The following is a 22,662-nucleotide window of genomic DNA, read 5'->3' as shown; positions in this document are numbered from 1 at the left end:
GGGGCGGGGCTTCCTGGCCCGGAGTCCCAGATAGAGCGAAGGGGCGTGGTCAGGCAGGATGTTGGGGGCGAGGTTAAACCACAGCCAGTGTGGGCGGGGCCTAGCGATCCCAAGGATCGCTAGGGGTGAGTTAAGTGAAAAGACCGGCCGGGCTCAGCGCGGAGAGGAGGCTTGGAGGCCCCAGGGGCGAATCAGGTGAAAAGGCCGGCCGGGCTTAGCGAGGAGAGGAGGCTTGGAAGCCCCCCGCATTATGCGCGGAGTCGAAATCTCGAGCCGTCTGGCTGGACGCTGCGTCGGGGAGGTGGCTTCGCGCCGTTTGGGCGGACTCTGCGGCTGGGGGCGGGGCCAGCGGGCGCGCTCCAAGATGGCGGCGGCCAGTGTGGCCGGGCCGGCGGTTAACGTGTTCCCATTCCGCGATGCCCGCGCCGCGCCGGATCCGGTGCTGGAGGCCGGCCCGGTGGCACACGGGCCTCTGCCGGTGCCACTGGTGCTGGACAACGGGTCGTTCCAGGCCCGCGCAGGCTGGGCGTGCCCCGGGCCGGAGCCGGGCCCCGAGCCCCGGTTGCAGTTCCGCGCTGTGTGCGCCCGCGGGCGGGGCGGGGCTCGGGGCGGGGCGGGCCCGCAGGTGGGCAACGCGCTGGGCAGCCTGGAGCCCCTGCGCTGGATGCTGCGATCGCCCTTCGACCGCAACGTGCCGGTGAACTTGGAGCTGCAGGAGCTGCTGCTTGACTACAGCTTCCAGCATCTGGGTGTCTCCTCGCAGGTGAAGGGCGGGGTGGGGTTAGGTTTGAGGGAAGGGGTGAGGTCGTGTCCCCGCTGCCTCCGCTCTCCGAGGGATAATAGTCGTTCCAGTGGTTCTGATTGTCATTTAGTCATTCACTTCATCAGTCGATCAAATATTAAGTGCCTAACGTGTGTAAGCCCTGCGCTAGGCACTTGAGGTATGGCAGTGAACAAAACAACGCCTTTTCCTCTTGGAGCGCATATTCAGTCTTGTTTGTTAATACATGAATTTATTAACAGATATGTATTGAGCATTTACTCTGTCTCAGGCACTTTTCTAGGTGTTTGAAATACGTCCGTGAACGTAACACGAAATCTCTTGTGCTTATGGAGTTAGTGTGGAAAGATGTTCTAGCATGAAAAGACAGGCAGTAAACAATAGAATTAAGTAGTAAATTCTGTGGCATGATAGAAGGAGAGGAGAGGGTTACATCTGTCTTTTCAGTGAGATGGTTAGGGGAAGGACTCAGGGAGAGAGTGTTTGAGCAAGGACTAAAGGAGGTGATTGACGGAGCAAGCCTTGTGAATATCTGAGGGAATAGTGTTCTGGAGAGAGGAAGCAGCCAGTGAAAAGGCCCTGAGGCAGGAGCGTGCACTAAACTTAACTGAGGGCAGCCAGAGGGGGAGGATGGGTAGTAAGTAGAAGAGGAAGTGGGAGAGGTGAGGAGGGGCCAAGTCACACACCTTCTAGGCTTTTATTATGAGTGAAACGGGGAGCCAGGCATTGCACAGTGTTGAGCGAAAGAAAGGTGGGACTTATATTTCAAAAGGATCACCATAGCTGCTGTATGGAAAATGAACTGGCCTGGATCATAGGGTAGAAACAGGGAGACCAGTTAGGAGGCTGTCACAGTTAGGAGATGAGGGATGATGGTGATTAGATGAGGGAGGAATTGAGGCTGTGGTAAGAAGCAGCTAGATTCTGGAGATAGTCTGAAGGTAGAGCCAGATGATTGGCTGACAGTTTGGGTGGGGCTTGACTTAAGTTGACCCTATTTTCATATTTCCCAAAGCACCTTCCAAGAGAGATGAATGTTTTACAGTTGCTTCTGACCAGGTTTTTAATTGGAGACCAAAAGCGGATTCAGCCCCTGTAATAAGAATTTTGGTTTCTTTTTATGCTTTAAAAAGAGTATTTTCTTAGCACCTATCAATTTACTCTTTTCTTTCAAAGTAGGGCTGTGTGGATCATCCCATAGTTTTGACAGAAGCCGTGTGCAACCCACTGTACTCACGACAGATGATGTCCGAGCTTCTCTTTGAGTGCTACGGGATTCCTAAGGTTGCCTATGGAATAGACAGCCTCTTCAGCTTCTACCACAATAAGCCAAAGAACTTGATTTCCAGCGGGCTCATCATTTCATCTGGATACCAGTGTACACATATTTTACCCATTTTAGAAGGGAGGTGAGTTGCACTTAAGGCATTTGAGTACTGTTTTGAGAAGCAGTCAGCAAACGTGTATTGGGCACCTGCTTTAAGAGTGGAGTGGAAAGAGCAAGTACCGGACCGTGAACTGGCCTTTAGGTTTAGCTCTGACCTCCCTCACTGTGTGAGTATAGATATGTCACTTCACCATCCATCCTTGTGACCTCCTGGATTGAGTTGGGGTAGATGATCTCTAAGGTCCAAATCCGTAATTCTAGAATTGTATGATTCTGACTTATAGTGAGACAGCTAACACAGTACCTGTAGGTAGTAGGCACTCAATAAAAATGTTCTGAGTAAATTATTGAAATAAATTTAATTTAGACTGTCATTGTTTTCTGGAGTCACTTATTTATTAAGAGCTTTTTTGTTTTTTTGGTTAAAGCTCTTTAATCATGATTATTTAGACCCATCTTTTCAAGCACCGTGCCTGGTACATAATAGATACTTAGTCGATGTTTCTAAGTTATATAAAAGGTGAGGGTAGTTTCTGTTACGTTTAAAATCTGTTCTTGTTGTATAGTTGGGCCTTTGTTTTCTGATAAAGAGACTAGCCCAGGGAGGGAGGGATAAATTGGGAATTTGGGATTAACAGATACACACTACTATATATAAAACAGGTAAGCAACAGGGACCCAAGGACCCACTTTACAGCACATGGAATTATATTCAATATCTTGTAATAGCCTATGATAGAAAAGAATCTCAAAAAGAATATATGTGTGTGTGTGTGTGTGTGTATGTATATGTATAACTGAATCATTTTGCTGTATACCTGAAACGTTGTAAATCAACTATACTTAAATAAAAAATAAAAAATTTTAAAAAAGCGAGAGAGAGCCTAGGCCAGCATCATACTCTCCTGAGAAGGTTTCTCTTTGCATGGAGAGGGTGTAGAAGTATGGAGAGGGGGCCTGGCTTTGGAGTTGAAAGCCTGGGTTTGCAGCCCTGCTAAGAATGAGGTACTTCTTCACCTAGTTTCCTAACTTATAAACTTGGGAAAAACTGACTTCTCAGGGTTACCGTGAGAATGAAATGAGATAATGTAGGTGATGGCACTTTGTACAACAGTCTGAATATTTAAGTGAAAATAAACGCTGTTGAATTTATTGAGTCCTATAAGTGGGAATTTCTCTTGAAGTTTTTACCAAAATTTATGAAGAAAAAAGTAATTCTTAGATATTACCAAACACTCCTGCTGTACAGAACTTTCTATCTTATGTAACCAGAATATGAGAAATTAAAAATAGCATTGTTATTTTATATTATATTTGAGGGAAAATGATTATACCTGAAGGCTAAGGAATGATCAGATCGGAGCATATCCTGTTCTGTGCTGGCCTCTGCTGGTGAGGTGTGATATAGCAGTGACATTTCAATACGCAGCAGGTTCCCAATGCTCTCTCCTCTGACTTTCTCACATTGAGCAAATAAAGTCACTGTGGTTCTCCTCCCCTTAACTTCATGTCAAAGGGACCTGGTATCCTTAGGAGATGAGAGTAAGACAGTGCATATGTGGTTACTTAATGTATTTGCATAAGTGGAAATGGAGTGTCTAGGGGAGGGGTACTCAATCTCTGGCCTACACTAGAGCTACCTGGGAAGCTTGTCAAAATGCAGATTCCCAGGCCTTCCCCAGAGCAGACGAGTCCTGGGAATTGGCATGTTTAACATTTTCCCCAGATGTGACCCCCTAGGACCAGTTTGAGAAATACATGACAAGTCACATGAGGGTCTGACTTCAGAGAGCATGTTCTTCCCATTGAACCTGGTTTCCTTCTGAGACTCTTGCCAGAAGTTAGATGTTCGTATGTCTGTCTGGGTGTGGTCTAGGAATGTCTGCATTGGGTAGGTGGTTGCACTAAGGCAACTTTAAAGTTCCTTCCACCTGTTGGGTTTTATTTCCCCCAGCTGGTCAGTTTCTTCCTCATTCCTCTACGTTAAATTATCCTCCCCCCTTGTCCACATGCTCCATATTCTCTGCTCCATGTTGCCAAAAATTTCAGTGCTGTTTCCATTGCTTGATTATAGGTTAGATGCTAAAAACTGCAAACGCATCAACCTGGGAGGAAGCCAAGCAGCTGGCTACCTCCAGCGTCTCCTGCAGCTGAAGTATCCTGGGCACCTGGCAGCCATAACTCTCAGCCGCATGGAGGAGATCCTGCATGAGCACAGCTACATCGCTGAGGATTATGTGGAAGGTACGAAGAAGACGTTTGCTTGCAGCTTTCAAATGTTATCTACCTTTGGGGTGTTCCTTAAATTATTCTCAGGGTCTCTTTTGCTCACTTTTTTACTCTTAATACGTTTTAGTATTCCCTTCCCTTTTTGGTATTTATTTTCCTAACAAACTTTTCAGTTAACTGATAACTTGCATATGTAGGTTCTTTTTCAAGATTGTTTTGGCTATTCTAGTTCCTTTGCCTTTCCATATAAATATTAGGATCAGTTTGTCCATATCTACAAAAAAGTTCTGTTGGGATTGTGATTGAAAGAACATTAAATCTGTAGATCAGTTTGTATATAAAACAACAGCATTCCAAATGTAAATCCAGATCTAGTGTGAAATCCAGATTGGGGAGAATTGATGTTTCTTACTATGTTGAAGCTTCTAATCCATGAACATAGTATGTCTTTCCATTTCTCTAGGTCTTTATTGATTTCTTTCATCAGCATTTTATAGTTCTCAGTGTATAGATCCTGTACATGTTTTATTAGGTTTATGCCTAATTATTTCTTTCCTTGGTTTTTTCATTTCAGTTTCTAGTTGCTCATTGCTATTGTATAGAAATGCAATGAATTTTTGTGTTTACCTTGCATTATTGACCTTGTGAAATTTATTAGTTTTAGTTTTTTGTAGATTCCTTGGGAATTTCTAGGTAGACATGACATCTGTGAAAAGGGACATTTTTATTTCTTCCTTTCCAATCTGTTTGCCTTTGTTTCTTTTTCTGGCCTTATTTTACTGGCTAGGACTTCTAGAGCAATGTTAAATAGGAGTGGTAAGAGTGGGCATCTTTCCTCATTGCTGATCTTGTGGTGGGGAAAGCCTTAGTCTTTCACTCTTAATTATATGATGTTACCTCTAGCTTTTTTGCAGATACCCTTTATCAAATTGAGGAAGTTCCTTTCTGTTCCTAGTCCTGCTGATCATTTCTATCATGAATGGATTTTGAATTTTGTGAAATGCTTTTTCTGCGTCTGATATGATCTTGTGGTGTTTGTGCTTTGGACTGTTCATATAGGAGAGTGTAATGATTGCTTTTCAAATATTGAACTAGCCTTGATTTGGGCGGGTAAACCCCACTCATTCACATGTATTATTTTTTTAATATATTGGATTCAGTTTGGTAAATTTTCTGAGGTTTTGTCTCTACATTCATGAGGGATATTAATCCATAGTTTTCTTGTACTGTCTTTGTCTTGTTTCGGTATCATGGCAATGCTGGTCTCATTAAATGAGCTAGAAAGTGTTCTCATCTACTTTCTGGAAAAGATTGTGGAAATAAGTTTTTTTTTTTTCTTTAAATATTTGATAGAATTCTTCAGTAGAACCATTTGAACCTGGGGATTTTGTTTTCTGAACGAATTCACTTTAATAGAAATAGGACAGTCTAGGTGATTGCATTGGTGTCTTCTTTTTATTATTTCTTCCCTCCTACTTGCTTTAGGTTTATTTTGCTCTTTTTTTCTAGTTTTTTAAGGTAGAAGCTTAGATTATTATCATAACTTCTTTTTATTTACTTATTTGATTTATTATTTTTTTTATTGGCTGTGTTGGGTCTTCGTTGCTGCACACGGGCTTTCTCTAGTTGCTGAGAGCAGGGGTTACTCTTCATTGTGGTGCATGGGCTTCTTGTGGTGGCTTCTCTTGTTGCAGAGCACGGGCTCTAGGCGTGTGGGCTTCAGTAGTTGCAGCACACGGGCTCAATAGTTGTGGCTCGCGGGCTCTAGAGCACAGGCTCAATAGTTGTGGCACATGGGCTTAGTTGCTCCGCAGCATATGGGATCTTCCTGGGGCAGGGCTCGAACCTGTGTCCCCTGCATTGGCAGGCAGATTCTTAAACACTGCGCCACCTAGGAAGTCCCCATAACTTCTTTTTAATACAGGTATTTAAAGCTTGAATTTCCCTCTCAGCAGTGCTGTATCTATATTCCACAGGTTTTAAGATGTTATATTTTCATTTTTATTGAGTTCACATATTTTCTAATTTCGCTCAAGCCTTTTTTATTTGGAACCATTGGTTATTTATGTTGTTTTATATCCAAGTGTTTGGAGACTTTCCTGTTATCTTTCTGTGATTGAATTCTAGTTTAATTTCATTATGGTCAAAGAACTTCCATTGTCTGGTATCAGTTAAACTTGTGAAGGTTTGTTTTAGGACCCAGGCATGGTCTGCTTTGGCGAATGTTCCACATACACTTGCAAGGAATGTGTGTCCTGCTGTTGTTGGGTGAAGTATTCTGTGACGCCATTTAGGTTCCTTTGGCTGATGCTGTTCTGTTCTGCACCGCTTTTCATTTTCCATCAAGCTGTACTGATTACTAAGCGTGCTGAAATCTCCAGGGATAATTGTGAATTTTCCTATTTCTCCTTTCAATTCTGTGAGGTTTTGCTTTCCTAGTATCCTAAGCTCTTTTGTTAGGTACACATTTAGGATTCTTATGTCTTCTTAGCAAATTGACCTTTTACCATTATATAGTGTCCCTATTTATCCCTTGCAATTTTCTTTGCTTTGAAGTCTACTTGGACATTAATATAGCCACTCCAACTTTCTTTTGAGTGGTGTGTCTTTCCGGCCTTTTAATCTACGTGTATCATTATGTTCAAAGTGAGTTTCTTAATAGTTGGGTCCTTTTTTTTTTTTTTTTAATCCCTTCTGTTAGTCTCTGTCTTTTAATTGATATGTTAAGACCATTTCCAATTAATTTAATTCTTCTTGTGTTTGGGTTTAGGTCTACCATTTGATTATTTGTTTTCTGTTTTTCCTTCTCTTTGTTGTTCTTATTTCCCTCTCCTGCCTTCTTTGGGTTATTTGAACATTCAAACAATTTTTTTGGTATTCCATTTTAATTTATCTATTGTGTTTTTCACTGTATATCTCTCTTTTGTAGGTTTTTTAGCGGTTTCTCAAGAGATGACAGCAAGCAGACTATTCACAGTCCTCTTAGAATCTCTCTTTTACCACTTCAAGGGGAACAGGGAGATGTCAGCACTCCAGAGGCCCCTTTATCCTTCCTTCTTTATGTCAGACTTGTCTTCTGTGTCACATCTACATACATTGGAAACCCACCACACATTGTCATAGTTTTTACTTTCAATCGTCAAATGTATTTTAAGGAGCTCAAGAGGAGGTTAATCTACTATGTTTAATCAGATTTTCATCATTTCTGTTGCTTTTCCTTCATTTCTGGTGCTCCAGGTGGTATCGTTTCTGTCTGAAGAACTTTATTTAGCAGTTCGCTTAGAGCAGGTGTGTTGGCATCATGTCCAGGTCTTATAGCTGCATTTTGCTGATTGGGTGGATTCAGAGATGGGCGGAGTGTGCTTTCACCATCTTACCCGCACCTGGTGTTTCCATGTCCTAACTTCCAAAATCATTCCTTTGAAGAGTTGCAGAAATGGCGGTGCCCTGATTACTATGAGAACAACGTCCACAGGATGCAGCTCCCGTTTTCCAGCAAGCTCCTGGGCAGCACCCTGACCTCCGAGGAGAAGCAGGAGAGGCGGCAGCAGCAACTTCGGCGGCTGCAGGAGCTCAATGCCCGGCGGCGGGAGGAGAAGCTGCAGCTGGATCAGGAGCGGCTGGACCGGCTGCTCTACGTGCAGGTGACGGCAGACGCCGGGGCAGGTCCTGGGCCTTACTCCGTAAAATGCATCGGCTGTCTCAGTCCCCTTGGGATCAAGAAGAGATCTAGGGGGATCATCCGTGTAGATATCATGCATGTAGAAGATGGAATTTCTAAAAGGGCTGTGGACCTGGACTTGTTGATTTATTTTATCCTCATAGTCCCCTTTGTTTGATTTTTAACTTTTGGTTTAAATGTAGCGCACGTGATACATAGCGCACAAATCTTAAGTGTCCAGCTCAATGAATTTTCACCACTGAAACACCATGTAGCCGCACCCAGATCAAGAAATGGAGCATCACCCGCAGCGCAAAAGCCTCCCTCAGTCTCCTTTTAGTATCTTTCCCACCTTTTCCTACCCAAGAGCTAGCATTTCTGACATCTGTCCCCATAGATGAGTTTTGCCTGCTCAGGTGGTGCTGAGACGGTGATGCCTGGGAGCCCAGAGGTGGCTGGGGAGGAGGGCCGGGCTGCAGAGCTTTGGAGGGTGGAGGGACAAGCTCGGGAAGCCCTCTCCTGCCGTCGTTCTTCTCCGTCCAGCTCCTGAGCTCCTTCTCTCCTTCCCCGGGCGTGACTGCCCTGATGCACACCTTTGAGGATGGGTTGTGACTGCTCGGCTTGCAGGAACTCCTAGAGGATGGCCAGATGGATCAGTTTCACAAGGCCCTGATAGAGCTGAACATGGACTCCCCAGAGGAGCTGCAGTCCTACATACAGAAGCTCAGTGCCGCCGTGGAGCAGGCGAAGCAGAAGATCCTCCAAGCAGAAGTCAGCCTCGAGGTGGACGTGGTGGACAGCAAGCCAGAGGTACTGCGGGCCTTGGGAGGGAGGTCCTGTGGGGTCGTGTGGAGAGAACAGCCCTTTCCGAGGGTGGGAGGAGTGCCCGGAGAAGGCTGACATCAAAGGGGTTGTGACCAGACTTGAGAAAAGAGAGCAGAGTGGTGTGTGATGTCTACGGGGACACAGGCAGGGGCAGGGATGGCACTGACCTTGTACCAGCTGAAGTTCTGGCCCAGGGGGTTTCACCCGGTGGAGCTCTGGCCCCCCGGGAGGGGAAGGTGTGCGTGTAGAGTAGGAAGACCATACTCAGGCTATTGTGTGGCCCGTCTTGAACCTGAACCTGCCCCTCTGATGGTTCCTGGGCAGTTAGTCATATGCCCCCTTAACTTTCTCCTATTTTTTTATTAAATATGTCGTGGTTGCTCTTTCATTCACCTGCTTTCCGTCTCTGTGCTCCCTAAGGACAGGGATCACGCTTCACACGTAGTTTAGGAATTTTTTTACAGCCCCTGATAGGCGTGGCTCAGTGAGATATTTGCAGGTTGATTTAAGATCAGCCTTTTGTGAGTTACTAAACACTAACCCTTTGATCTTCTCGGTCTCTCCTTTTTGTTTCCCTGCCAGTGGACTGTTAGTGTTCATGTGGCCAAGAGGGCAGGGGGCAGGGCTGAGATAGGACCCTGGGTAATTCAAACGCTAGCACTTGGCGCACTGGGCCCCGTGTGGTGAAGGAGCTGCCTGCAGGTCACACCTCGGCCCCAAGTCACTGATTGGCTCTTCTGTCTCTAGAACTGGACAGAAGTATTAATAAGTGGACACATTTTTGTTTGTTTGTTTTTAGCCATGCTGCCTGGCATGTGGGATCTTAATTCCCCGACCAGAGATCAACCCCACGCCCCCTGTAGTGGGAGCTTGGAGTCTTAACCATTGGACCGCCAGGAAAGTCCTTTTTTTTTTCTTTTCTTTTTTTAATAAGTGGACACTTTGTTGCTGAATCTATCATCTCTAGAGTTCTAAAACAGAGGAACTTGTTCCTTGCGTTATGACACTTGTGGGGAAAGATTAACCAGTCCAGCTGTTGATTTTTGTTCTTAAGTCAACTTTAAATTCTAAAACCTATACTTTTAGAAGGAAACAGTCCTGTGGAAAACTCCAGGTTGCTGCTGGGTGTAGTGCAGTGCTGACCAGGGCCCTCAGGGCCGTTCTTGGCTCAGCAGGCAGCCTGCTTTGTGGCGATGGTGCCTCGGCTGGAGGCTGACTCTCACGGTTCCTCCTCTCAGCCTCACGTGCCCCACCTCTCCGACAGGCTGTAGACCACGCGAGGACAGTGACTGTCCGGGAGCGTGTGTGTTTGATAGAGCAGATCCTGAGTCAGGCTTCCTAGACACAGCGTGCTGGATCACTGAGATCCGGGGTGGAAGTGCCTTGACCACCGTATTATTCTCGCACAGCGTCCCAGATCAGCTTCCAGAGACTGACATGGCTTTTCTAGTTTGCTCCTCCCACCTGGCAGGCCCGTGTTTCACATTTGAGCCCTTGTTTACTAGCGTCCAGGACCATGTCGCCTTTGTTGTTTATTCACCTGTACTCAGTTCTGTCACGCTTACCAACATGTCCACAGGACGTCAGCATCTTTATATCAGGGGTGGACCACTAAGCCACGTGCACGTGGGGGATTTCAGATTTAAACAGAAAAAACCAAACAACTGTGAAGATGTGGGAAGTTGGAGAACCAGTTTTTCCTTTTCTTTTTTCATTTTTCTGCATTTGTTACATGCCCTGATTCAGCCAGTATGTTCACTCATTCAGCAGATACTAAGTCCCTACTTTGTTTTGTGCTCTGAAGGTACATATTCAAGTCTCTCTGGGCTTGGGGAGATTTTTGGAATGTTGGACTTTACAAGATTTCCCAGTTTGATGAATCCATCTGTCCCCAGCGCTTTAATGGTCAGGGTGATTGTTAGAGATTAGATCAGTTGCAGTAATATTCATGGGATAAATTTGCCCAGGACACTGGCCAGCCAATTCTACCCTTTCAAAAAGTATTTGTTATATTTTGCAACAATATAATTCTTTTAGAATGGAGAGAACAGATTTATGTGGACCACAGTTCATTCTGAAATGCCATCTAAGCAGTAATGGCTGCACTGGATTAATACCGCTAAATGTTTTAACTTCCGGTGTTTTCTAAAATCCATTTTTTTGGGACTTCCCTGACAGTCCAATGGTTGAGACTCCACTCTTCCAATGCAGGGGGCACAGGTTTGATCCCTGGTCAGGGAACTAAGATCCCACACGCCACGTGGCGCAGCCAAAAATAAATAAGTAAAAAAGAAATTAAATCCATTTTTTCCTACAGACCAGTCCATTCCAGTGCTCGCTGTTCTGCAGGTATTCGACGAGGATGTCATAAAGGCGTAGGCGTCCTTCTGAATACTTGTAATACACTTTAAAATACTTCCTGATGAAGTATTTATGCTAAAAGATGCTGACTTTGCATCGCTACAAGCGCAGGGTAAGGGGGTGGGAGGGGGAGCACAGCTTCCTCCTTTGTTGGAAAACACAACGGGCCAAGTATAGAAAGTGCTCTTGCCTGAGGAGCCGAGATCAGAGCTGGCCTCTGCTTGTTTGTATGCTGGTCAAGGCTGTTCCAGGGAACCGCGCTGCATCTTCTCCGAGGGACTTTGGCATACTGTTGTTCTGTTCAGTGTCAAAAGAAGTCACACTTATGTTCCCGCATGCCATCCAGTATACGTGGAGACCCTGGCAAACCCTAGGGGGAGAGAAGCCAGCCATAGTAGAGAAATTTGTTCTGTCTTGGACGTGTTTGTCGGCATTGAAATTTCCAGCTTCATTCCTCTCTGTGAATCGTATGAATTGGGATAAGGAAAATACCTTTTTATCGTTTTTAGTGAAGCTAGAAGTTCTCTTATCTTTAAGGTGAGAAGCTTTTGAATATAGCTAAATATGAAGGTAGATAATAATGCTTTTGTCACAGCTGAAGAAGCCTTTTGAAACCCAGACATTTTGCCGTCCTCTTTATTCTAGAGAAATTTGAAGGTATATCATGGTTGCCAGGGACTAGGGGTACAGAGGTGACTAAGATACAATCCCTGCCCTCCTCCGTACCTCAAAAAATAGAGCTCTAGAACGATACTCAGGCTGTAATAAAACTTATCAAATGTGGTGGTAGATGTGGGTAGGAATACAGATGGAGTTTTGAGAAAGGATTGGGGTGTTTGAGCTGAGCCCTGAAAGCTTATTTGATTTCAGTAGATAGCAAATGAGGAAGGAAGGACATTTTAGATGGAAGGAAGCACATGTGCAGGGAGCAGGGCACGTCGGGCACCAAGAGTGTGGGAGATGAAGCCAGAAGGGAGGCCATGGCTGCCTAGTAAGGTCTTTATCCGTCAGCCTGGGTATTATCCTTCAGACAGAGCCTTCAAAGTGCGCTGAGCAAGGCAATAATCTGATGAGATTTTATTTTAGGAAAATAACTGGTGGCAGTTAGGATGATGGGTTTAGGGAGAGGCAGGGCTTGGAGGTGGGATTAAAATGTGTGTAGTCATCCAGAAGAGAGCTGATGTGGCCTGAAATTGTCAGGGGCTGTGGGGGCAGAGGGTGGAGGAGGACACACTTCCAAGGTAAGAACCAGAGATCCAGGTGCCATTCAGGAGTGGCAGTTGCTGATGATAGAAGAACATGTGACTCGCGCCAGACCCCGTGCTGGGCACTTGTGCAAGTATCGCCTTGATTAGTTTTCACGATTCCATGAGTACTGTCTTCATTCCCATTTTATGAATAAGGAAACTGACATGGAGGAGAGGGAAGAAACATGCCCGGGGTCGCACAGCTAGAAGCCGCGCAGCTGAGAGTCAGACCCGAGCCGTCCAGGTCCAGACTGTCTCTGGTCACTGAGGCTGGGTTGAAAAGCAGCGGGTGGAGGTGGCACCGGGGACCGAGCCCCCCATCTCTGGAGTCTCTGTGGGACACCAGGTGGGACTGTCCAGGACCCAGCTGCGGAAGGACCTAGGATCACACGGGGAGTGGGAAAAGAAGAATGTCTGGGGAGAAAGAAGAACCACTGAGGGGTTGGGTTGCAGAAGAAAAGCCAGGGAACGAGATTGAGACACAGCGGTCAGAGAAGAGAGGAAGGATTGGCAGGAGAGTTCTAAGACCGCACAAGGGCGGTGGGCTTGCCCTGGGACAGGAAATGATGCACTAATCCTTTGAGACAAGGCAGGAAGAGGACAAAAAGAAGGAGGTGGGATGGAGATTAAATAGGTAGGTTGGTTTCTTGAAGCACGTGAGGAGATTTGTTAAGAACCACGGGGCAGAGAGGAGAAAGGGGGCCGCGGGGAGGAGTGTAAGGAGAGGTTTCACATTCCTGCTGACGATGAGATGGCCCGGGAGCAGTCTGGAGGTTTCTCTGCTGCTGCCTCACCAGGAGCCTGTCTCACGTGTCTGCTGCTACACAAAAAACACCCCACACTTAGTGTAAGACAACAGCCGTGTCATTGTGCTGGTGAATGTGCTGGGTCAGGTGTTCAGACAGAGTGGAGCAGGGATCTCTGGGACCTCGGCTGGGAGGACTGGGCCAGTTGGGAACTGAAATCTCAGGAGGGTTTGTCACTTCTCTGGCATCTGGGCTGGAATGACTCAGAGGCCAGACTCCACGGACCTGAGCCCCCACACGCGGCCTCCCTGTGTGTCTGGGGCTTCTCAGCGCGCCCAGTGGCTCCCAGGAGGGAGCTCCCGAGAGGGAGGAGCCAGAGAGCACATGTCGAGGGGCATTGCCTATTTAACAGTGACTGTGCATGTTACATTTGCAGCTGATATGAATAAGTTCCAGAGAAGTGTAGTTGAGTGTTCTGAATTATGTTGGTAATTTGCCTACGTCGTAGATTCTGGGAGAGAGGAGGGCTCACCTCTCAGGTATCCTTGGCGGTTGGTGTTGAGGCTGCTTGAGCCCTCCCAGGACACCGTCTCATCAGACTCCTTTCTACAGCAGCTGTCACTGTTAGAGCATCCTTCCAGGGAATGCAACAGAGTTTCTTCCTGAAACTTCTCCCCTTTCAGTCTGGAAGGTACAGCTCACCTGCCTTTCACATGGCAGAATGACAGATATACCTGAGGACATCATCTAGAACCATCCCCCCACCCTCCCAGCTTAATTTGTTCAGGTCAGAATTAAAGGTGTCCTAAACCCTTGGTTGGGAATCATGCCACTATGTCTAGGCCCCACCCAGGGTCATTGTCATGGGAGAGGAAAGCCTCTTCTGCAGGCCTCCACAGATAGGAAGTATTTGGCTGCCTTGGAGCCTTTAGTCACGTCCCCAGCCCAGTGGACCTGCCCTCAAGGACTAATTGCTAAGCCTGTTCGTGTTGGCACGTGTATGTATTGATTATTAAGAGAGTGACTTGATACTGCCCGTAGTCTAAGCTACTGTGTAGGACACCAGCTCTCGCACCCCCTCCCCCGGAGTTCTGTGCGTGGTGGTGTGACAGGTGCAGGCAGCCAGGCCTCCTGAGGCACCAGGCTGGAGCCGCCCCCTCAGAAGGCTTCAGAGAAGGTGAGAATTGATGAGGCTTGTCTCAGTAGGAAGGGTAGGGGTCAAGAGCAAAGCCCATCTCTGGCTTTCTAGTTTTTTAATCTTGTGTTCATGTGTGTGTGTGTGTGTGTGTGTTTTGTTTTTAAATATAGTTTAGAAATTTTTTGATAGTTTTTATGTATGGACGTACTCTTACGACATTGGGCAAGATCCTGGTTCTTTTTGGTGACAGTAAACTCATAGAACTAAGGCTCGCTGAATGATAGGTTCTGTCTTCTGTGTTTCTTCTCTTCTCAGACCCCTGACCTGGAGCAGCTTGAGCCATCTATAGAAGACGTGGAAAACATCAACGATTTCGAGCCCTTGTTTTCAGAGGAAACGCCTGAAGTGGAGAAGCCAGTGACCCCGGTCCAGGTTGGCCTCCTGTAGCCTTGACTTTGCTTATGCTATGAAGCTTGACGTAAATGGCCAGTCAGGTCCAGTCTGCTTCTTTAGGAATATTTGCCCCCAAGCTCCCAGTTGTATTTTCTAGAAGGGAAAGTACCCGTGCTGAGTCAGGGGCTTTTCCCCCCGTGGTGATTGTTTGGGGTTCCAGCGCAAACTCTGTGAGCCTGTGAGAAACAATCCGCTCGGTGGGAGCATTTGGTCAAGTAACTGAGGACTTTAAGACCTGAAGACTAGCTTTTAATGATTATATTTACGTTCAAGCCAGTGTCCTCCTGCTTCATCCTCATCTGGGTCTGTGTTTCTGTCATTACAATGACAACCAGATGGACTGACGTGAGGCTGAGACACACCTGGGAGAAGGCTTTCTTGGCTCTGCAGGGATCAGGTGCTGAGCCAGGCCCTTGGTCTTCCAGAACCAGCCTTTCTGCTACTGCTTTTCACCAGGTCTCTTTTCCTGCATCTCAGGGACCATTTCATGATGCAGATGTGTAGTGGTTTATAATCCAGAAATTGAAGAAGGTAGAAAATTGAATTATTAAATCAGGAGAGTTGGGGAGAGGTTATTCTGACACAAAGGACAGAAGCTGTATTGGAATAAGAAATGCAGTTAGAGGAAACTGGCAACTGAGATGTTTGTTCTGATGGCCTAAAAATATCTTCTAAACCTTGGGTTTTTAAAGCCCGTGTTTAACTTGGCAGCATATCATCAGCTGTTTGTTGGAACAGAAAGAATTCGAGCTCCAGAAATTATCTTCCAGCCATCTCTCATCGGGGAAGAGCAGGCCGGCATAGCTGAGACCCTCCAGTACGTTCTGGACAGGTGAGACTGACACTTCTTTTACTTCTGTTTTCCTGAACCATTGCCTTGAATTTTGCCTTGAACAGTGTATCCGATGGCCGGGCCTCTCCTTTTCATTGACTTGCTGCGCTCAGATGGTATTCTTTCTCTCTCACCAAGACTGGCACAGAGTTAGGGCTCTCTAATGCTTTTTAATATATTTTTATCTTATTTATGTATTAGCTCTGCTGGGTCTTCGTTGCTGTGTGTGGGCTTTCTCTAGTTGTGGCAAGCAGCAGCTACTCTTCGTTGAGGTGCGGAGGCTTCTGTGGTCGTGGAGCACAGGCTCTAAGCGCAGGCTCAGTAGCTGTGGCACATGGGCTTAGTTGCTCCACAGCATGTGGGATCTTCCTGGACCAGGGCTTGAACCCGTGTCCCCTGCATTGGCAGGCGTATTCTTAACCACTGTGCCACCAGGGAAGTCCCTCTAATTGTTTTCCAAACGTGTAAATGCTCAACGTGTAAATGCTTGATTTGAGGAGCTTTAAGAATTTCTTACAAAAATTTGGGCAACATGGTATATGTGAATTGGCTTTCCTTTAAATCTTCACATTATTGCAGACTAGTGATTCTAAATCACCCTAAAAATGTGCAAAACTTGTTTTTTTTCCCATCTTGCATTTTATTTACTAAGTTTGCATTTCTACAAGAACATACCTCCCCCTTCCCTCCCCCCCGACCCCCCCCCCAGTTTATACAGGTGTTTTCCTGCAGTGTGAGTTTTCCTAATTCAAGTTGGACAAGTAGGGAACATGATTTTGTGGTACTCTGGTTCTACTGGTTAAAGCAGGGTGGAAACTTAATGCCTAGCAAGGAAGAAAAGTGATTGCCAGCTACTTTACTTGAGTGGCTTTGAGTTTTGTCTAGCAGTGGGTGGGAAAGTGATCAAAAACGAATAAGAAAAAACTAGTATGAAAAAAAAAAGCACCGGTGGAGAGATGGGTCCCCAAAAGGAGAGGCAGGACTTCTGGGAGTGATAGAAATGTTCTGTATCTTGGTTGTGGTGATGGTTACTGTATAATGGTTACTGTTGTTGATGGGTATGTAAATTTGTCAGACTTCATTCAAATGTATTTAAAGTAAGCCTCAATAAAGTCAATTTTTAAAAAACATGTAGAAAGGCATAATATTCTAACCATGCTATGGAAATGGATTGACCGTTCAATTTGGCTAGCTATTTGGTGTTCTGTAAAGACACAAATGAAAGATGGAAGGCAGTTGTTTTTTTTTTTTAACTTTTTGTGTAGATGTTTTCTGATTTGTACAGAGAGCTTATGTTTCCACATCCATATTCTCTTCCAATATTCAAGTTGGAGGGACTAGAGCAGAGGAATCGTTTCGTCCCCAGGTATCCAAAGGATGTTCAGGAGCTGCTGGTTGAGAACATTTTTCTCACTGGTGGGAACATGATGTATCCTGGGATGAAGGGCAGAATTGAGAAGGAGCTGCTGGAGATGAGACCCTTTCAGTCTTCTTTTCAGGTACCGATTGGCCATGTAGCCAGCTGTTTCGAAAATAGCCTTAATTATTTGTTTTCTGGTTGCAAAAGTAAAGTGTAAATGAGAAAAATTACTTTATAATTCCATCATCCAGTGATAACCACTGTTAACATGTTCGTGGCTTTCCTTCTGGTCTTCAATCTATGTTTAATTTTTAAAGTGGAATGGAAATCATATTTTATATACTTCTTTGTTTTGTTTTAATTGACCGAGGAAGATCTGCATAGAGTAAAAATTCAGAGAGTACAGAAGAGTGTATACTGAGAATAAGACATTCTCTAGGGGACTGGCTGGGGAGATTTTTGTTTCTTTCACAGATTTTCTACACATTTGAGTGTGTACTGCTTTTGTAACCTGAATTTCTTAACCTGTCATAAACATCTTCCCATGTTGTTATTCTTCTAAAATACTTTTAAAAATGACTGTATGGTGTGGATGCCCCAGATTTATCTACAGAATCCCCGATCACCAGGAAACGTGGTCTGAGCCCCTGTCGTGGACCAGGCACCTCAGGATGCCGAGATGTCGTAGACTCGGTCCCTGGCCCCAAGGAGCTTGCTGTCTGAAGGGACGGCAGTCAAATGAATAGGCTGGGATAACCTAGAGCCTGAGGGGCATACAGACGTAGGCACATGGGAAAGGCTTCTTGAAAATGAGTCTTCTGAGGATGCGGAGGTGTTTGCCAGGTAGAGAGTGTGGAGGGGGTTGGGGTGGAGAGAGCATTCCAGACGGGGACTAGCAGGAGCAAAGGCTCAGGGCCCAAAGACTTGTTGAGGGGTGAGCAGCTGAGTGTGGCTGGAGCCCGTGGCGGGGGAGGGGGTGGCGGGGTGGGGGTGGTGTGTGCTAGAGCGGCCGGCAGGGCCTACACGGTGCAGAGCCTGTGTGTCCTGCTGGGGGCTTGGCTTTGACCCCGTGCTGCACGATGTGTTGTCCATTCAGGGGGTGGTCTCTGGGCCTTGGTCCTGACTGCAGGACCGCCGTCACTGAATTTTCCAGGCCTCAGTTTTCTCCGCAGTAAGAGGGGCATCATTCTGGCGCATGTTACCAGCATTCAGCGCACAGCCCTGTGTGTGATACACAGACGTCATCTGTTGTGCTGAGGGTCCCTAAGAGCACTCCAGGGTCCGTGGTTTGCTGGAAGGACTCACGAGACTCAGCATGTCGTCCCCCTCGTGATTTATCACAGTGAGCATCTCCCCCGAGCAGGGAGTAGAGCAAGCACCTCACTCGTTCTGTCGCTGACACTTTCTGAGCCAGAGTGGTCGGACTCTTGTGACCCTGATTTTGTTGATGGTCCCTTCTTGCAAGTCTCTTGCCTCTTCCTCCTCCAGTTGTGCTGATTCCACCTGCCCTTTAGTTCCGAAGGTTCTGAAACCAGCGTTCCAGCCTGAGACCTCTGTGGGTGGTGGAGGGAGGGAGGGAAGAGGGAGGTGCAAATCAGGCAGGTGACTGCAGAGGAGAGGAGGCCCCATCCGAGCTGGAGAGCCGTCCTCCCAGCGGACGCTCAGCCTAGTTGAGGGGCACCCACGGGACGGCTGATCCCGGCCTTGCTCCCATAATAAGCAGTGGAAACCGAGCACTGGCAGCATCGTGGAGAGCCCAGGGCAGCCTCTCTGCTCTCTCTTCCCCTGAGGCTTGTTTGCCGCCATGGCCAGAGCCACTTCGCATCAGCCTCTGCTTCCCTTCGCTGGCAGAGAGGGGATCAGGTCCAGAAGGGCCTTCCCTCGAGGTCTCTCCATCTGACAGCTTGTGGTCGGCAGCATGGGGGCAGCTGGTCCCTCTCCCACCAGAGTGGCAGGTCTGGTGTTGGTAAAGTAACTGACCACCACTTATCCTGGGAGGTTGTGTCCGGTGGGCTTTGCGTGTTTGTGTGCCTTCTTGGAACATCTGGGGCATTTCAGCTCAGCTCTGTTTGGGGGCTACAGAGATAGTCCTGCCCCGTCTTGGAATTAAAGGGGGCCCTCCCACGTGTATATTTCTGGGGATAAAATATAGGGGCTGTAGCTGGCCTTGCTGAACATTCAGTCCTCGGACCCTGATGGGAGATGCCCTTCCAGTGACAGCTCTGCTCGTGTTTCAGGTTCAGCTGGCCTCAAACCCTGTGCTGGATGCCTGGTACGGTGCTCGTGACTGGGCCTTGGACCACCTGGACAGCGAGGACGTCTGGATCACCAGGAGGGAATATGAAGAGAAGGGAGGAGGCTACCTCAAAGAGCACTGTGCTTCCAACGTGTACGTCCCCATCCGCCTGCCCAAGCAGACCTCGCGCTCTGCAGAAGCCCAGGCATCCGGCAAAGGCTCGGGGGCCAGTGGAGGCGGGGCCGGTGAGCAGGCATAGCAGAAGGGCCCCTCCAGGGACCTTGGGCCACATCCGCCAGTGTGACAGGACAGTGACTTTGCCAGCCGTGTCTGGGCGAGTCTGCGGGGAACGTTTGGCTGCAAGATGGATTTCTCCCTGGGAGAAGAGTTTAGGGCCACCGGGAATTACCCTTTGGAACTGTGTTCTTCGGGGGGACGTGTGCAGTGAAGGGACTACAGGTGGCCCGCTGTCTTTGCTGAGCCGTGGGTGACCTGTGGCCTTCGCTTCCTGCAGCAGTGAGTGAAGACAGGGTGGGGGACGGAGGTGCACAGGCTTCCTTCTTACTACATTTTAAAGCCTTTTTTGTTTTTTTAAAAAAAATCCTTTAAATTTTATATTGTCAGTGCAGCTAGTCTTCTAAATGTATTCCAAAATTGTGCGAATGCCCAGAAGGTGGAGTTCTTTCACATACACATGAAAAGGTAACATTTACGTCATAAGAACAATCACACACGAAATCTCGGGGCCTGGAAATAGTTCCCTCCTCCTGTTTTTTCCTCTGAGAAATAAGGGAAAGGGGCCCAAAGAGGGAAACCAAATTGTACGACAAAGTCGCTCTGTTGGGGCCTGCCTGGAGCCCACTTCTGAATGGGCAGGTGTGGGGCTAGTGGCCCAACTATCGTTCATGCTCTCTTTGCTGGAAACCTTTCCACCATATGAGGCCTTCCTACAATTTTTAAAATTTCTGTCCCTGTGACTTTGTTGGCTGCTTAACTTTTCAGGCCTTTCTGAAGAAAGACACAGACTGGAAAAGGTTAGTCGTGTAACCTTTTCAGTTTTGCCACAACTTCACATTCCCTGGACCTTTGCCATTTCGTCTTAAATGGACAAATAGCCCCTCTCTTATGCAGAGCTTGCTTGGTGAGAACTGTAACTCTCACATACACCCAGTACTTGAGCCCAGAAGGCTCCCGAGCTGCTGGCGTCCTTGTCACAGAATCCGTACGCTTAAATCCCATGGAGTGTCTGGCCAACCCCTCTGAGGAGGCCACCTCAGAACCAGTCCGCTCTTGCAGTTCACCAAGGATGGTCACCTGCAGCTCCAGCTCCAGGGCTTCAACGCCGAAGACCACGCAGGGGCCGTGGTCGTGGAGGAGGAGGAAGACCCAGGCCGACTCAGGATCCCGCAAGGCCTTGCCGGGGAGCCACCGGCCGTCCACGGCTGGGCCCAAGGATGGGTGAGGTGGTGAGAGAGCGTGTGCGCTGCCAAGAAAGGGCAGATGCGAAGAAGGCAGGACCTGCCTCATGGGAGAGGTTTCCCTGTCACGTTTCCAGGAAGAGGAGTTGCGCCAACTGCCGTAGGCCTGGGGGTCTTTCTCCCACAGTCAACATTTTAAACAGCCTGAGCAGCAGCAGTGAGGTGGAAGGATTGCCCTGGAAGTCCAGCCTCGATGGGGAAGGACCCTGGGTGGGCAGGTAAGCTGGGGAACAGCCTAGTGCAACAGCACGTGTGAAGCTGGGCCTGCTCGGGGTGCCCGTAGCCTGGAACTGGGGAGGGTCGGGGCTGTGGGGAGGCTGGGCCTTGAGCTCTGCTGCTTTCTCTCTAACCCCTCACACTGAGTGTGCCGTGCCCTCTCCTGACACCTCTCAGCCCCTTGCACAGAACACCAGTAGAGCTCTCAGCACGATACCGTGAGCTTTGTGTCTGCCCCCAGATGGTCTCTTATAGAGAACACTGTAAAGTGTTCCCCAGGAGCAGGATGGGGTTTCATTCAGCTTGGAGTATCCATGGCCCAGTGCTGGGCCTGGAGGATGCCGAGGGCTCACAGGCTTCTTAATGAACGACCAACTGGCGGGGGAGCCCTACTCTTGTAGACATCCCCAGTCTTCACTCTGACCCTGCCAAGACTGTTCCTGGAGACAAGGTGGGTGTGACTGTAGCCGAATGATTTGAGGGCAGCTGTGAAGGAATAGATCCCCATAGCCCAGTTGCAGGCTTCTGCCTGGGTTGTGGCAGGGGGAGATAGCCCAGGGGAGGGAGAGTCTGGCTGGGGGGTCAGCCTCGCTCTGGGCAGCTCTGAAGGTTGGGTGACCACCTGGGGTGATCAGGGCCGCTCTCCCTGGCTGAGATGACTGGAAAAGTTAGTTGTGTAGCCTTTCATTTGCTCACTCTGCCTTCCATTGGCATCTCTGGAAATAAACAGTTTTACCAAAGCAATAAAGAGGTGAAAAGGTAAGAAAATAGAAGTTGAGTGAAATCAGTGTTAAAATATGGGCAGAGAAAAGTAAACCAAGAAATGGAGAAACCGAATTCATACACATACAGTATGCAAAGATTGTTTTATGCCTACCTGAGGGATCAGGTGAATCAGATGAAGTCTACACTTGCAGAACTTTGTGAAATAATCATTTCCAGAAAATTAGAAAATGATAGAACAGAGGATTTTAAAATGTAGGCAGAGAGATTGGCTGTTGACTAAATCGTTTTCCTTTCCTTCTGGGCACACAGCTGCACTACATTTCCCAGCCTCCCTAGCGGTTATGCGTGTAGCCATTTGTGTTCTGGCCAGTGAGATATGGACAGAAGAGATGTATACCATTTCCAGGGCTGGCTTCCGTAAACCCCGCAGGAGAGCCTCTCTTTCCCCTTCCTCTGGCTGCATAGAGAGCCATCCAAGGCCCAAGAGGAGCACGGAGCCACAAAACGGAAAGAGCCGAATCCTTGATGACTGCTTGGAGCAGAGACCCTGCAGATTCTTCAGTGCATGAGAAATAAACTTTGTAAAGCCTCTGAGAGCTTTGGCCTTATCTGTTACAGCAGCTAGCATTATTCTAACTAAAACTGTAGGTTAAAAATAAAAGATTTATTAATTGGGGGTTTGTTAAGCAGGAAAATGTTTAGAATAATATGAAATGAGAACAGTGTGACAGATAGATATCCCCTCATTTAGGAAATGGGAATAATTCCTTTTATCCTGTAGGAAGATTAAATGAGATAATGAAATCACCCAAGGATTTCAGGAAACATGGCAGACTAAGCTGCCCCAGAAACACCCCTTTCGCTTGTTACAAAGTTATGCAAAAAGTGGGGATAAAGTAGAACTTAAAAAGTTGTAATGCTGAACTTAGAATCATAGGTATCATAGAAAACCTTAGAAATCAGAAATGAATACAAAAAATCAAAGC

At 47.3% G+C, this 22,662-nt stretch overlaps 1 protein-coding gene across 4 annotated transcripts; it reads left to right on the top strand.

Moving 5' to 3' along the window:
* Positions 1-140: 140 nt before the first annotated feature.
* ACTR5 (actin related protein 5) lies at positions 141-22,291 on the top strand. Of its 4 annotated transcripts, XM_057703471.1 has the most exons (11): positions 141-763; positions 1,961-2,190; positions 4,243-4,412; positions 7,824-8,041; positions 8,686-8,868; positions 14,691-14,807; positions 15,521-15,660; positions 17,027-17,159; positions 19,258-20,952; positions 21,192-21,401; positions 21,986-22,291. In XM_057703471.1, exons 1-9 carry the CDS (start codon positions 251-253, stop codon positions 19,513-19,515), a joined length of 1,962 nt encoding a protein of 653 aa, XP_057559454.1. In that variant the 5' UTR covers positions 141-250; the 3' UTR covers positions 19,516-20,952; positions 21,192-21,401; positions 21,986-22,291. The 4 variants fall into 4 exon arrangements, with proteins under 4 accessions (XP_057559454.1, XP_057559453.1, XP_057559452.1 ...); XM_057703470.1 differs by lacking the exon at positions 21,192-21,401; XM_057703469.1 differs by having other exon boundaries at positions 19,258-21,401.
* Positions 22,292-22,662: the final 371 nt, after the last annotated feature.

This window comes from Hippopotamus amphibius, chromosome 12 (assembly GCF_030028045.1).
Source record: "Hippopotamus amphibius kiboko isolate mHipAmp2 chromosome 12, mHipAmp2.hap2, whole genome shotgun sequence".
In the NCBI taxonomy this organism is placed as follows: domain Eukaryota; kingdom Metazoa; phylum Chordata; class Mammalia; order Artiodactyla; family Hippopotamidae; genus Hippopotamus; species Hippopotamus amphibius.
Note: the sequence above shows the minus strand (reverse complement) of the source record. Positions and strands in the feature narration are given on the sequence as shown.